This window comes from Bison bison, unplaced genomic scaffold (assembly GCF_000754665.1).
Source record: "Bison bison bison isolate TAMUID 2011002044 unplaced genomic scaffold, Bison_UMD1.0 scf7180017864531, whole genome shotgun sequence".
Lineage (NCBI taxonomy): Eukaryota > Metazoa > Chordata > Mammalia > Artiodactyla > Bovidae > Bison > Bison bison.
Window position 1 is genome coordinate 7911005 of NW_011495081.1, and position 16641 is coordinate 7927645.

At 44.2% G+C, this 16641-nt stretch overlaps 1 protein-coding gene across 1 annotated transcript in view; it reads left to right on the plus strand.

Moving 5' to 3' along the window:
- KIAA1549L (KIAA1549-like ortholog) overlaps window positions 1-16641 on the plus strand; it is a 124745-nt gene that overhangs the window by 49013 nt on the left and 59091 nt on the right. Inside the window, exons 12-13 of the mRNA XM_010831832.1 lie at window positions 4186-4313; window positions 13893-14071. Of these exons, the coding sequence (XP_010830134.1) occupies window positions 4186-4313; window positions 13893-14071 (307 nt within the window). The remainder of the gene's footprint in view (window positions 1-4185; window positions 4314-13892; window positions 14072-16641) is intronic.

Genomic DNA, 16641 nt, shown 5'->3' on the forward strand with positions numbered 1-16641 from the left:
GCCTTGTCTGGGGCGGCCAGGTAACTGGGGTGGCCAGGTAACTGGGGTGTCTTGGTATGTGGTCCTGACTCCTCTAGAAGGTTAGCTCTAGCTTTTTGACAGGATGGTTACAGAGTTCCCAGGGAAGCAAGAAAACAAGCCCCAAACAAACCTCAAGTCTTTGCTTGTATCATGTTTACTGCTGTCCTATTGGCCAAAGCAAAACACAAGAGTCAGTGTGGGAGGGGACTACCCTAAGTTGGTTACAGGGAAGTGTGAACAAATTGGGGCCTTGAATGCCAGGGTCCACCCCCGCCTGGAGTTGAAACACACAGAGAAGCAATGGATGATGTATCGGAGTTGGCTGGCCAGTAGTGTTATCTATAGTAATTACTCTCTTTATGATCTTTGCCAAGTACAATAAGGGCACGTTAATAATTTTTTATCACCTATTAGGATGACACTTAAAAGAAATAAATAGAATTACTAAAATTAGGATATTAACACAGCTCTGCACTGCCAGGAGGAATAGAAACTTTTCCACACATTCTAGTTGAGTGGTTTAAATTATGCAAAGCTTTCTCTTTAAAAACTGGTTTTAGAAAAAGTTCTTTTTTTCATGAATTTGCAAGGAGTCTACTCTTGCTAATCAGATTCAAATTCTTTAACCTCAGATTTTTATTAAGAAATACTAGCTTATGAAACAAATACAAATAAAGAAAACAATGACCCTGTTAAATGATATCTCCATTTGCTTCATAATTTTGTCTACACATATAACTTTACTAAGGGCTGGCTATATCATTGCCAAAACTGTGGGACAAACCTCATCTCTGTTCAAGTTCAACTGATCACAGGAGTCTCTGATCGTTTAGGAAGATTTTAAGATGCCAAATCCAAGAACAAGTGTGTCATACATCTATGTTTCTGTCTTCCCCAACTTGCCGCATCAGTCTCCTCATTCTTGCCAGACCAGGACTGTGTGACCTCTCAGAATGGGGCTGTTAGATGGTCCAAAAAGTTTTGCAAGTGAAGAATAAGGGAGTGACTTCTCTGGTGGTCCAGTGGTTAAAAGACTATGCCTTCCAGTGCAAGGGATGCAGGTTCGACCCCTGGTTCGGGAGCCGAGATCCCACGTGCCTCATGGCCCCCCAAAAGCCAAAACATAGAAAATGGAAACAGTGTTGTACAATTTCAATAGAAGACTTAAAAATGATCCACACAAAAAAAAATCTTTAAAAACAAAAAAAAAAGAATAGGGGAAACCAATGATTTTGGTAATCATTAAGATATCTCCATTCTTCAAAAATTTTTTAAAACTGAAGGAAAATGGAAGATTTGGCTGTGTGCAAACAACCAGATGATGTTTCAGGTTCTTATGTAGGCTTTTGGCAATGCCATCTTGTTGGTCCATGACTGAAATTATGAGCAAGGATGGAGAATTGACCTCATAGGGACAGCCATTTGCAGTGGGCACTTCAATGCATGGACTGGTCCTGATTATTCAGCAGTTGATTTAATCCCCACCCCCATGATTGTTCTTCAGGATCTGTGTCCACCCAGACTCAGAATGGGGACTATTGAGTTCAGTAGCCTTAGACTGCAGCCTCTCTGGTGACCCATTTAAAGACACTTTTGTCCCTGTCCTGAGTGGACACACACACACACACGCACACATCTTACCCTCTGTTTTGGATCAGAAGTTCATGGAATTGACAAACCCGGGTCTCCTGCATTGCAGGCGGACTCTTTACTGTCTAAGCCACCTAGCCCTATGAATGGAGTTGACAGTTTCATGTAAACAGAAGTCTATAAGTTGATGTAAGAATAAAGCAGAGTTGGGCTCCCCCCTCCACCCCGGAAATGTGCTCATTCATACCTTTCCTTAGAGGGAAAGGAATAGCCAGAAAATTGTTTCAAGATCAAATGAGGTAAGAGACATGCAAATGCCTCAGAAAAACCATTAAATGTTTTGTGCGTGTAAAACAAGTTGCCAGGAGCTTTTCTTTCTGGACCTCAGTGAAAAATCCCTTTGTCCCAAAAAGCCAATGGGAAGAGTTCAGTTCAGTTCAGTCACTCAGTCGTGTCTGACTCTTTGCGACCCCATGAACTGCACCATACCAGGCCTCCCTGTCCATCAGCTACTCCTGGAGTTTACTCAGACTCATGTCCATTGAGTTAGTGATGCCATCCAACCATCTCATCCTGCCATCCCCTTCTCCTCCAGCCTTCAATTTTGCCCAGCATCAGGGTCTTGGGGAGAGTAGGTGCCATTAACTGTGAAGTTCTGAAAACAATCCTAGAGCATGTGTGTGTTTGCACACCTGGCACTCAGTGATCACATAGTTAATGCCTCATTCATATTTCTCAAACTACATTTGTTGTATTACTTTTATGGTGAAAGAGGTTGTGGTAAAAAAAAAAACCCAGGGAAGTGCTGAATTAAACAAAACAAGATGAATCTCTTTCTGACAGGACTGATGGGACCCTTTGAAGTGCTAACATGCTGTCGGAATGCCCAAAGTGGGAGTATTGTAAACGGTTCCTCCCAGACTCATGCTTGTCTGCATGTCCTTGGCAGAGAGCATCTCCTGTGGCCCTGGGTGTGCTCTGTGCACTCGTGCCGACTCTGCCTCCTCCCATGGTTGTGAGTGGGCACTTTCATTGTGCATGGTTTTTAGGGTGCTGAAGTGCATGGAAATGTGCATGACTGAGAATCCCAAATTCTCAGAGGAAAAGAGGGAAATGGGAGGAGGAGGCTTACTTACGGGTCAGGGGCTGCATTTTATTCCAGTCAGTTTTCCATTATAGGGGCCACGTGCCAGTAGGTTCTGAGTCTGTGCAATTGACAAGAGAAGAACAAGGGGTTTGGTGAGCCTCTGGATAGCTGCCCCCTGATTGTCTCCCCCAGAGGGGAAGGCAGTGGGTCTTTAGCTCATCCCACCCACAGGCTGGTGTGATCTGGGGTGTGTGAGCCTCAGCAGGGGCAGGAGTCCATTTTGCCATAGCTTCCAGAGGACCAGAGAACGGCCCCAAGGGAAGGCAAGAAGGCCCTGTGGCTTGCCCTGTGTAAGGCCTGCCTCCTCTGGGACACTGTAGAAGACAGAAAGGGAAGGGGCTCTGGCTTCCAGGGCTGACTCACCACTTCCCAACTCTGCCCTGGACAAAACACCTCGCCTCCTGAAATTCACATTCCTCACTTGCTAACAAGAGTGGCAGTCACCATGCCAGTTGGTTGTAATAAGGATGTAGTAACAGTTTGAAGGGCTTCCTGGTGGGCGCTAGTGGTAAAGAACCTGCTTGCCAATGCAGGAGACGTAAGAGACGGGGGTTTGATCCCCGGGTCAGGAAGATCCCCTGGAGAAAGGAAAGGGCAACGCACTCCAGTGTTCTTGTCTGGAGAATCCCATGGACAGAAGAGCCTGCAGGGCTACAGTCCATAGGGTCGTAGAGTTGGACACGACTGAAGTGACTTAGCACCGAGCACAAGAGTTTGAAAGCATGCAGCACAGTCCTTGGCACATAGTAGGTGCTCATGGTGGGTTTTTGGAGAACGTGGGTGGTATCCTCATATCTCTGTATGCCTGTAAACCTGGCACAGATCCCAGCACAGAGCAGGGATTTCTGAGTGAATGGATAGCTCAAATTGATAGATTCACATGTAAGTGGTTACCAGTTAGCACAAAGAATGTGTGTGCGTGTGTGTGTGAGAGAGAGAGAATTCAGTGGTGGAGTGACTTAATCTTTAGGAGTCAAGGTATATTCTGTAAAGAAACCAGCCAAAGAGAACCGTGTTTTATGCATGTCCCCCAAGATGCCATGTGAATCAAGCACTCTGCAACACTCTCCAAATTGCGTGTTTTAAAGAGGGCACAGTGAGCACACGCCATCACTGCCGTGTCTGTAGTCACTGGGGGTTAATGAAAAGGAGATGGGAATGGAGGGCTGCACTCGTTGAACTTCTCTGCAGAGCTAAGCACTGGTAAACGCACTTTACAACAGCCAGCTGCTTAACCCTGTAGTGTTAAGCTATAGGGTTATATATCCTGCAGGGTTTGTTTTTTCCCCTTTTCCTGTGTTATGTCTTCTTGGTGGATAAAACCGGAAAAAAAGGCTACAGACATAAACTGTGCAAATAAAATAACCTTGAGAGGAGGCTGCTCCAGTTGAAACTTACCGTCTCCCTGTTGCTATGGTTACCTCCAGCAGGTCGCCCAGTGAGAATGGCTCTGTCATCAGCAACGAATCAGGGAAGCCCAGCTCGGGGAGACGCTCACCCCAGAATGTAATGGCACAGCAGAAAGTGACAAAGGAGGAGGCTCGGAAGAGAAATGGTGAGAAGCCTTCCCTGCCAAGCACCACCCCCGAGCCCAGCCCACACACACTCGCGCAAGCGCGTGCTCACACTTGCACACCAGTGTGCTTTAAATCAGCCCCCACGCTCCTCCTTCCTGTGTCCTACAAAGGTCCTACCTACCTTCCTGAGGTATCACACTATACCCTTCCCTGAATTATACTGTTTCACTACCTCTGCCCTCTGTTCTTATGGGACTGTGCAGAAAAACCTCATTTACAGGTTGAACTGAGGTTTGCTTAGAGATTTTTCTTATTTGGGGTGAATTGCCTTGATTTCTAGCACCAGGTCCACTAGGGTGGCAGGTTTCCGAACCGATGCTTGTCTTGGAGGTTGCCCTTCATTTTCATGCCCTGAGTCCCTTGATAAATTTCAGGGGTTCAGTCTGTGCCTCTGAATCCAGATAGTACAAGTCTAGCTCCCCCAGGAAAAATAAGACAGTAATAAATCTGTCGCTATAAAAATCAGCCCGTGCTCCTGTCTTTATTCTCCAGGGCAGCTTAACTATTTAGTTTCTCTCTAGGGCACGTCTTTTCCCTCCCCGTAAGGACTGGTCCTGGGGGTTGTTTACAAGTGGTCACAGCCGCCTTGCTGTGCTGTCGCACCGTCTACAGATGGCCTCTGTCAGGCATCACTGTGCAGCCTCCCGCCCTCCTCCTCATCTTACTTTTGACCTGAGCCTCATTTTTGCTCGATCCTTCCGTGTATGATGTCTCTGCCACTCAGATCAGGGAAAATTCCTTTTGGATCTCCAAGGGTTATAGACGGAGTCCTATAACAATGCCAGGTGAAAAGGCAAACAGTCTGGCACTCTGGTTGGCTGTGCTTTTTTTTAAAAAGAAATTTGATGCAGTGTGGTTCAAGGACTCTGTCTTGAAGAGAGCACCAGAATGTTCTTTTGTTTCCAAATATCACATTTCTTTTTTTGACCAAAAAAGAGTGACACAATGGATTTGTCTTCTGTAGGGAAAACGTGGTCCCTATTTCTGGCCATTATGTAAAGCATTTGTTTAAACTGGCATACCGATTTGATTCTTAAAGTTTTTTCTTTTCCTAAACCCCTCTATGCTCTGTAACATAGAGATCGTACATTCCATGCCAGAATCAGGGTGTGACGTATGGGGTTTTCCTGGCATAACCACCCCACCTGGGACCACTTCGTGTTCTGCCAAGCCAACACACAGGGGACCGCAGGAGCTCCGGCTTAGGGAGATGTGAACTTCGCAACTTTCTCCTCTTTCCTCCTGAGTGAGATCATCAGAGAGGTGGGCAGAGGGAGTGCGGCAACCCAGAGACAGTGAGCCATGAAGCCATAGGGGCAGGCTGTTTTAACCAAATGTGGTGACCACCAAGACCTCTAATCAAGAGGCCCTCCTGCTCCTCCTACTCCTGGCACACTCCTCCCCCACCTTCCTTTATATTCTTCCTGGAAATGTGTAAAGTCTGGGTGGGCTCCGGGAGTTGGTAATGGACAGGGAGGCCTGGCATGCTGCGGTCCATGGGGTCACAGAGTTGCACATGACTGAGCGACTGAACTGAACTGAACTGAAATCAGAGTCCATCCTCCCCCAGCTGCCCCATCACCCACCCCAGTCTTCAAAGGGTCTTAAATAACTCAGTGTGTCTCTCTCAGACCTATTGACTATGCATATGACAACACACACGTATATTTGCTTTTTTTGTTGTATTGCTTTGTTTTATTTTGTACAATGAGACCAATGTACATACTGCTCTATGCCCTTTTACTTGCTTAAAAATTTGCAACATACAGACTCTTCTGTCAGTAAATACTCTCTTACAAGACGATGCCTTTCCCCCTTCCCTGCATTTAATCTGTACAAGAGGAAGGGGCAGGGCCAGTTTCATACTCCATGACTCCCCACTGGCCCAGTCAGTGGGACACTGAGTTCTCTAAATGTTCCCGCTGACCTTCCTGTTCTTGTTTCCCCCACCCTTCCTGCCTGCCTCCTTAGTTCCTTTAGGTCACTTTGATTATTTAAATATCAGGTTCAGAAATAGCAACAGCCAGTGCATGAATAAAATGCAATTACTGTACCAGGTTGAGGTTTTAATGTGTTTGTTTTATTAAAAAGCCATCCTTTATCCAAATTTACAGTGCTTCGTTGCATTTTATTTTTTGCCAAAGGTAAACACAGTGAATTTTCAGACTTGGTCACTTCTCTTTGACCACAGGTTCCTGTTCAGTGAGGCTTCACTTTGAAAGTTTCAAATAGAAATGAAAGGACCAACTCGTTTAATGTAAAATTCAACAGATGCTGAAGCACATTAGAATTCTAGGCTGAACCTTCAATGGAACCTACAAGTGTCCTTTTTTAACACAGGTTCCACTTTATTACAATACAATATTATAGTTCATCAAAAACATCAATAACATATTTTATTGGATTAGAAGATAAACAGGGAAGGAAGGGAAAGCAAAAAATAACATTGAATGGAATTGTGGAAAACGTATAAGGTGTATTTCCATCACATTGTCAGCTTGCAAAAAGTACTGCTTGTGTGAATATAACCTCTGAGAATAGATTATTCTTTTGGTATGGAATAATCAGATGTTGTTTTATGGCTCAGTGTCCATCCTAGAAGTTAGGGTTACTGATTTTAATTAATAAATGTTCATTTAACAGGCTGTTATTCTAAAATTGTTCTTGGTTTTCACCAGGTTGGTTGCCTCAGTAGCTTCTAACTCTACTTTTTTGTGAAAATCAAAACTTTAAAAGGAAAAGCCTGTTTCATATGCAATGTGGCTGAAGGCAGGGGTAGGGTGGGGATAGGGAAACTTGTAGTTCAGTGGCTTCGTTAGTTAACATAGCTGTTGTCATTGTGTTGTTCAGTCACTCAGTCATGTCTGACTCTTTGTGACCACATGGACTGCAGCATGCCAGCCTTCCCTGCCCGTCACCATTTCCTGAAGCTCGCTCAAATTCACGTCCATTGAGTCAGTGGTGCCATCCAACCATCTCGTCCTCTGCTGTCCCCTTCTCCTCCTGCCTTCAATCTTTCCCAGCATCGGGGTCTTTTCTAATGAGTCAGTTCTTCGCATCAGGTGGCCAGAGTACTGGAGCCTCAGCTTCAGCATCAGTCCTTCTAATAAATATTCAGGATTGATTTCCTTTAGGATTGATGGTTTGATCTCCTTGCAGCCCAAGGGACTCTCAAGAGTCTTCTCCAACATCACAGCTCAAAAGCATCAATTCTTCAGCATTTAGCCTTCTTTATGGTCCAGCTCTCACATCCATACATGACTACTGGAAAAACCATAGCTTTGACTTTACAGATCTTTGTTGGCAAAGTAATGTCTCTGCTTTTTAATTTACTATCTAGGTTTGTTATAGCTTTTCTTCCGAGGAGCAAATATCTTAATTTCATGGCTGCAGTCACCATCTGCAGTGATTTTGGAGCCCAAGAAAATAAAGTCTTTCACTGTTTCCATTGTTTCCCCATCTATTTCCCATGAAGTGGTGGGACTGGATGCCATAATCTTTGTTTTTTGAATGTTGAGTTTTAAGCCAGCTTTTCACTCTCCTCTTTCACCTTCATCAAGAGGCTTTTGAGTTCCTCTTTCTGCCATGAGAGTGGTGTCATCTGCATATCTGAGGTTATTGATATTTCTCCCAGCAATCTTGATTCCAGCTTGTGCTTCATCCAGCCTGGCATTTCACATGATGTACTCTGCATAGAAGTTAAATAGGCAGGGTGACAATATATAGCCTTGATGTACTCCTTTCCCAGTTTGGAACCAGTCCATTGTTTCATGTCTGGTTCTAACTGTTGCTTCTTGACCTACATACAGATTTCTCAGGAGGCAGGTCAGATGGTTTGATATTCCCATCTCTTTCAGAATTTTTCAGTTTTTTGTGATCCACACAGTCAAAGGCTTTAGCATAGTCAATGAAGCAGAAGTAGACGTTTTTCTGGAACTCTCTTCCTTTTTCGATGATGCAACAGATGTTCGCAGTTTGATCTCTGGTTCCTCTGCCTTTTCTAAATTCAGCTTGAACATCTGGAAGTTCTCGGTTCACATACTGTTGAAGCTTGGCTTGGAGAATTTTGAGCATTACTTTGCTAGCGTGTGAAATGAGTGCAATTGTGTGATAGTTTGAACATTCTTTGGCATTGCCCTTCTTTGGGCTTGGCATGAAAACTGACCTTTTCCAGTCCTGTGGCCACTGCTGTTTTCCAAATTTGCTGGTATATTGAGTGCAGCACTTTCACAGCATCATCTTTTAAGATTTGAAATGGCTCAGCTGAAATTCCTTCACCTCCATTAGCTTTGTTCATAGTGATGCTTCCTAAGGCCCACTTAACTTCTCACTCCAAGCTGTCTGGCTCTAGGTGAGTGGTCACATAATCATGGTTATCTGGGTCATTAAGATCTTTTTTGTATTCTTCTGTGTATTCTTGCTACCTCTTCTTAATATCTTCTGCTTCTGTTTGGTCCATACCTACCATAGCTATAGGCAATTTTAGAGTCTATTTCAAGATGATGTTTAAATATAAATGGGAAAGATAGATGTGAGAGCTAGGATTTTGAAAGCAAAACAGTTTGGCATTTTCTCAACTAAATACAGACGCTTAAACTTCCCAGGTGGCTCAGTAGTAAAGAATCTGCCTGCCAGTAAAGGAGATGTAGGAGACACAGGTTCAGTCCTTCCCACAGGAAGATCCCTGGAGAAGGAAATGGCAGCCTACTCCAGTATTCTTGCCTGGAAAATCCCAGAGACAGAGGAGCCTGGCAGGCTACAGTCCATGAGGTCACAAAAGATAGACATGACTGAGAAACTGAGACACGTGCATGCAAACTTCTGAAAGAAAATGAATGTCACCTTAAGAAGAGTGTTTTCCATGAAGGAGTTAAAAATGAGTTCAAGGTGAGAACATAATGTATGTATTTATACCTTCAGTTATCTGGAAGAAAGAACCTCCATAAACCCATAAGGGTGTACCTTCCTTTAAGATACCGTAATTTCACAGCCAGGGTTCAGAATTTAATCAGACCTTGCCTCCTAGCTATCATGGGACAGGAGGGAGACAAGAATCAGAGAGCTTGGAGGATGAATCACTACTTTCTTGGCAGGGGCCCTTGAGGATTTGTTAGAGATATTCACTCAAAAACAGTTTTAGTTTTTATTTTCTTTGCCTTCTCAATGAGATGGAGACTCACTTATTATTTGATAAGCAACCCAAAGGGCAGTGATTCTAGTTGTAGATTATTTGTCTTTGAGCTTTAATAAAGATTCCCCCCACAAAAGAACACGTTTTGTTTAAGGGCATTTTCTGCCTCTGATGGGAAGGTTCTCCTCCTGCCAGTTGAAACAGGAGAAAGTGAAATCTCTTTTCAGCCTTATTTACTGAAGTTCAAACCAGCAATGCAAACAAAACACAAATAGATACGGGGTGGATGCTTGGTGGCAATTACTGATGACATGATGATGTTCTAGGACTTTCTCAGCCTCACCATGGCCCTTTTCTTAGCATTGCCTCATGCTTTTTTCTTAGGGGACAAATTATGCTTTAAATATTCTCATGAACCTGCTGTATTCACATAACACTTTAATGTATTAGCACTCAATGCAGTGCCCTTTAATGTATTTTTCCACACAGTCTTTTATTTTGGAGGGCCAGGGGAATAGCTATTTTGCTCTTAAAGAAACCTAGAGGAATTATTGTGTGAATCTAAATATGACTTTAAGTGATGACGGAAAAGAGCTGCAGTTTATAGTTCCCAGGGTATCCTTTTCCTGACCTATTATAGTTATGCTCCCCCTTTACCTGACCATGGGGTGGGAAGTAAGAGTATCACAACTTGGAAGCAATACAAATGCAAAGTACCATCTTTTCAACCTCTGAATGCTTTCATGATAGCAAGACTTTAACTTCTACATGTTTACTGGTTTTGCAGGTACTAACAGCATTTCCTTTTCCAAGTCAGGAAATCTTAGTCCTTCCGTCACTCATTCAGCAAATCCCTATTGAAAGCCAACTGTGTGTAAGACATTGTTAAAGGCAAAGTCATCAGACTTTAAAAAGAGGGGCATGAATGGAGCTTATGTTCTAGTGGCAGGGGATTGGAGCAGATTAAGTCAATACAGCAATAGTGATAAAGGTGGTGCAGAAATAATAGAGGGATGAGGTGAGTTATTTTAGATTGGTGGATAAAGGAAGTCTTTTTTAAGCAGCAACTTGAAAAATAAGAAGGAACTAGGCAGGTAAAGAATCATGGAAAGAGCAGTCTGAGCAGAAGGAATAGTAAATGCAGAATCCTGGAGGTGGAAACAAGCCTGCTGTGTTCAAAAGGCCATTGTGGCTGGAGTAGACTGACTCAGGGGAGAGTTGGGGAGTGGGTTCAGCACGGTGGCCAGGGCCACGTGGTGCAGAATTTCTAGGTCACAGTGAAGACTCTTGGTTTTATTCCGAGAGAGATGAAGCCTTCAGAGGGTTCTGATCAAAGGAGTGCTGTGATCTGGTTATCTCCTGAAGAGATAACCCATCCTAGCTGCTAGTGGAATGTGTATTTTAGAAGTAGGAGGAGCCGAGTGGAAGCTCAGAGGAGGGGGGTTGTTTAGGAAGTGTATTAGTTACTTAGAGCTGTGTAACAAATTACCCCAACACCTAGCCACCAAAAATGACTAACTAAATTTAGTATCTCACATAATGTCTGTGAGGGTGATTTGAGCCCACTCTCAAAGCAGTATTCAAGCAGAGACCTACCCTCTCATACAAAGATAAAATATAGGTAATGAAGCCTTTTATTTTTTGTTTCACAAGCAAGACCAAATCTGTTAAATGATGTGGTCATGAGATAGCGTGTTTGGGTTATTATCACTCAAGTTATCTGTTTTCAGAGGAGTAGAATGTAGTCGTGTTTCTGACACCCAAAATTATGCTGCATGATTTTAAAGTGCTACCAGATACTCCTTAAGCAGAAATTCCAGTTAACCAGGAATTTCTATAAGTAGATTGAACAATGACTAATCATACATTCTGTCAGGAGGAGCAAGCATTATCATTACTAATCAGGATGAGATTAAAAGTGTTGCTGTAACAAGCCCTGAGTTAGCATACTAACAAACAGTAAAGACGTGTTGATCAACCTGCTGCCTCACTCTGGGAAAGTGTGCTGATTGATTTAGTTTGAGGTTTTTGACATCACTTAGGTGGCTTAGCGGAGAAGGCAATGGCACCCACTCCAGTACTCTTGCCTGGAAAATCCCATGGATGGAGGAGCCTGGTAGGCTGCAGTCCATAGGGTCGCTAGAGTCAGACACGACTGAGCGACTTCACTTTCACTTTTCACTTTCATGCATTGGAGAAGGAAATGGCGACCCACTCCAGTGTTCTTGCCTGGAGAATCCCAGGGACGGGGGAGCCTGGTGGGCTGCCGTCTATGGGGTCTCACAGAGTCAGACATGACTGAAGCGACTTAGCAGCAGCAGCAGCAGCAGCAGCAGGTGGCTTAGAGGGTAAAGCATCTGCCTGTGATGCAGGAGACCCAGCTTCGATCCCTGGGTCAGGAAGATCCCCTGGAGAAGGAAATGGCAACCCACTCCAGTATTCTTGCCTGAAAAATCCCATGGATGGAGGAGCCTGGCAGGCTACAGTCCATGGGCCCGCAAAGAGTCGGACATGACTGAGTGACTTCACTTCACTTCACTTCATAATGTCTGTGGGTCAGGAATTCAGAAATGGATTAATTGGGTGATTCTGGTTCAGAGTATCTCATGAGGTTGCAGTCAAGATGTTGGGCTGAGCTGTAACCATCAAAAGGCCTGGCCAAACCCATTTACAAGATGGCTCACTGTCATAGTTGTTGGCAGGAGTCTCAGTTTCTTGCCGAATGGACCTCTCCATAGGGCTACTTTAGTGGTCTCATAAACATGGCAGCAGACTTCCCCTAGAGTAAGAAGTAATCCAAGAGAGACCAAGGTGGAAGCAACAATGCTTTTTTAATGACCTAGACTTGGAAGCAATGCATTGTCATTTCTGCAGTTACCTATTTGTTACACAGGTTGGTCCTATGTGACTATGAGGCAAGAATTACTTGGTGCCATCTTGGAGTGCAACTTGGATACACCGAGACATCTTGGTGCCATCTTGAACTTCATAGCAGTTGTCTGGGAGGGAGATAATGATGGGAAAGCAAGAACTGCCTAGCAAAACTACATTCTAAAATGATATATGCATCTGGTAACACATCTGAATAAAGGTCTTCCTCTGTCATTGGCTCATCAGTGACCTATTTACAAATAAGTCCTCAGCACCCCCAAATATTCCAGTTATAACCCATGGTTAGACTTTTGTAAAAATAGCAATTTACCTGGCTTAATTTAACAAATCTTCTGTGATTATGATAAGTGACAGAATGACACAAACTATGTGTTTCTCAATAATTTAAATGACATCCCAATCTCGTGAGACAGGAGGAAAGATGAATACATTTCTATTACATTCATATTTTATATAACACCTATTTTGCTCCTAAGTTGCTTACTGGGTTGGTTGTTTGAATAGGCTTCATTTATCTCTTGCCAAGCCATGCTTAGTAAACGGTCATTCATATAGTTATTTAATGGGAATGTGCTTTAAGTAAATCAGCAAGGTACCACTGGCCCTGGAACATTCTCCATCAGCCTATCTATGGATGCACAAGGCAGATGGCTGTCATTCAGCAATTGCAGCAGAACCCTCTGTCAGAGGGGAGCGTTAGTTTAACAGAATGTAGGTGCAAATCGCTCTAGGTAATTAGGGGAGTTGTCTATAGGTTTAAGGGCTTCCCTTGTGGCTCAGCTGGTAAATAATCCGCCTGCAATGCAGGAGACCTGGGTTCAATCTCTGGGTTGGGAAGATCCCGTGGAGAAGGGAAAGGCTACCCATTCCAGTATTCTGGTCTAGAGAATTCCATGGACTGTATAGTCCATGGGGTTGCAGAGTCGGACACGACTGAGTGACTTTCACTGTAGCTTTAAATTCATTTCTCGGTGGTTATTTCTTAGCTCTTTTTCATTTTACACAAATGAAAGAAACCAAAACCTTAGTCACTGGAGAAACAATATTTAGGGGGAAAAAAAAAGTTTCAGCAGCAATTACTGTGGCTGGTTGACCAGGGAAGACTCAACCTTTATGCAATGTGAAAATGGGTGGCTTTGGTGACAGAGATTAACTGAGTGCTATTATTGTCTTGATTATCATGTTTTAAGAATAGCTACCTAGTTTGGCCAAATGGCACTCTCCCCATCTCCGACCCCAATATAGAGAACAAATTAACGTTTTTTTTTTTTTCCCCAAATGCGTTCTGTCACAGTTTTGAAGGAATGGTTTTGCCGTTTAAATTCAAACCAGTGGCGAGGTGAAGAGTATAGATAGTAAATTTTAAGAGAAAGCCACCAGCAGCAGTGAGCCATTGGCACCGAACCAGACGCTGTTGTTCCTGAGGTCATTTTGAGTAAAATGATGTCCTTAGGCTGTGAGCCTGACATACATTCCCCCACGATGGCACAACTCCCCTACAACAGAAAATCAACGTGTTTATGTTATGCTTTAGTGCCGGCGAGTGATGAAGAGGAAGGAGCGGTCCTTTTTGACAACTCTGGCAAGGCGGCTGTGGATCCCTTTGACACGTCTTCTGGGTCTGTGCAACTCATTGGAATAAAACCCACAGCCCTCCCCGTGGTGCACCCCACCTCGGACAGGAGCCAGGAGCCGGCTGTCCTCAACGGCGAGGTGAGCACCCCAGGACAGAGCGGGAGAGAGTGGGTGCAGCCAGGACTCTGTGAACGTGGACCAATGAGGAGCCCCTGGGGGCCCCGGGTGCAGGTGTACGGACAGGACTCTGGGGGTCATTTTTACCTCCGCATGTGCAGGCCTCAGTGGAATGAATCAGTACACCGGTCACCCCAAACCAGTTTGTTGAGTGATGTTTTTGGAGCATTTTCCACCTTCATCAGAGAGTCCATGAAATGAAGTGAAGTGAAAGTCGCTCAGTCGTGTCCAACTCTTTGTGACCCCATGAACTATACAGTCCATGGAGTTCTCCAGGCCAGAAAGCCCATAGGGGACTTTTTAAAAAACTGTCATTATGAAGAGAAACACCCAAAATTCTGCTTCCCCTAATCCCTCACTCACACAGCCTGCTTCCTTTCTTGCTAACACCACTAAAGTGGTCAGGATGGGATATCTGTGGCAGTGGGGATGGAGAGAGCTGGAATTGATAGGGCACCAGAGGAGATATGGACAGGGAATGTGGCCCACTACATAGGCTTTGAAATGACTTTTATTTCTTTGAGCAAGCTTGAAGCAACCCTTTGTGTGCTTCCAGGAATAGCGTGATGTTAGTCAATTTTCCTAAGTCTTAAAAAGATTAGTACTGTACACCAGAGATTTCACCAAAGAAAAACAGATGGATGGATGGATGGATGGATGGGTGGATAGAGACAGATAGATGATAGATAGAGGCAGTTTAGGGGAGAACAAGAGAGTAAATTGGGTAAAAATTAGCTGCCATTTCTCCATCTTCTGCAGCAGAATGGTCAGTGGGCTGAAGATGTTCATGATCCCTTAAGGCCATGCTTATGGGACCTCCTTGTGAATACCTCATACATGCACGCACACACACATAATTTCATTGTTATTCTCTGTTGTCATTCAACAGTTTGGTTATTCACTATGTTTGTTTATACCCAGCTGGCTATGGTTACCTGTACTGTGTGGGAGACTTCCCAAGCTTTAAAGACTCTTTCCCACCACACCTTGAGGAACACACCACAACCCCATACAGCTGGCTACTGTAAACACCCTTCAGCGGCTTGTCCACATCCCCCATCCAGGCCACGTGAAAAAGCCTGTTATAGACCTGATCCAGCAGCTCCTTCTGTTTTCTCAACAGAAAGACTGAACTGCCTAGAGGGATGATGAGTTGATGTTCATCAATTTTTATTTTTATTTATTTATTTATTTATTTTTGTTCATCGATTTTTAAAAAGAACTTAACTGGGAATTTCCTGGAGGTCCACTGGTTAAGACTTGAAACTTTCACTTATGTGGGCCTGGGTTTGATCCCTAGTTGGGAAACTAAGCTCCCACAAGCTGCACAGGGCAGCCAAAAATAAAAATAAATAAATAATTAATTAAAAATAAAAAGAACTTAACTAGTTGTGGACTCATAGAGCACTTGTATCCCAACCTTATCATTTTTTTTTAGACAAAGAAATGGAAGTCAGAGGGCTCAGGTGGCTTACTCAGAGTCACACTGCAGGTTATTGTGACAGCATGATGATCAGGTCCCCTGGCTCCCTGTCCAGCACTCCTTCCCTCTCTGTGGCTTTACTGTGGCCCATCAGTAAAAAAGAGCACTTTGCTTGAAAGAGCATGGACTCTCCAACCACACTGCAAGAATGTGAGTCCTGGCTTTTATACTTAATATCTGCGTGACCTTCAGTTCAGTTCAGTTCAGTTCAGTCTCTCAGTCGTGTCCGACTCTTTGCAACACCATGAACTACAGCACACCAGGCCTCCCTGTCCATCACCAACAGCTTAAATTCTCTGTGCCTCAGTATCTCTATCTCTAACATACAACAAATATGTTATTATTATATCATCATCATTAGCTTTCAGGTGGTGCTAGTGGTAAAGAACCCACCTGCCAATGCAGAAGATATAGAAGACACAGGTTCAGTCCCTGGGTCAGGAAGGTCCCCTGGAGTAGGAAATGGAAACCCACTCCAGTATTCTTACCTGGAGAATCCTATGGACAGAGGAGCCTAGAGGGCTACAGTCCATAGGGCCACAGAATCATGCACAACTGAGTGACTGAGCATCAGTTCAGTTCAGTTCAGTTGTTCAGTTGTGCCTGACTCTTTGAGAACTCCTGCAATGCCAGGCCTCCCTGTCCATCACCATCTCCCAGAGTTCACTCAAACTCATGTCCATCGAGTCGGTGATGCCATCCAGCCATCTCATCCTCTGTCGTCCCCTTTTCCTCTTGCCCCCAACCCCTCCCAGCATCAGAGTCTTTTCCAATGAGTCAACTCTTCGCATGAGGTGGCCAAAGTACTGGAGTTTCAGCTTCAGCATCATTCCTTCCAAAGAACACCCAGGGCTGATCTCCTTTAGAATGGACTAGTTGGATCTCCTTGCAGTCCAAGGGACTCTCAAGAGTCTTCTCCAACACCACAGTTCAAAAGCATCAATTCTTCGGCGTTCAGCTTTCTTCACAGTCCAACTCTCGCATCCATACATGACCACTGGAAAAACCATACCCTTGACTAGATGGACCTTTGTTGGCAAAGGAATGT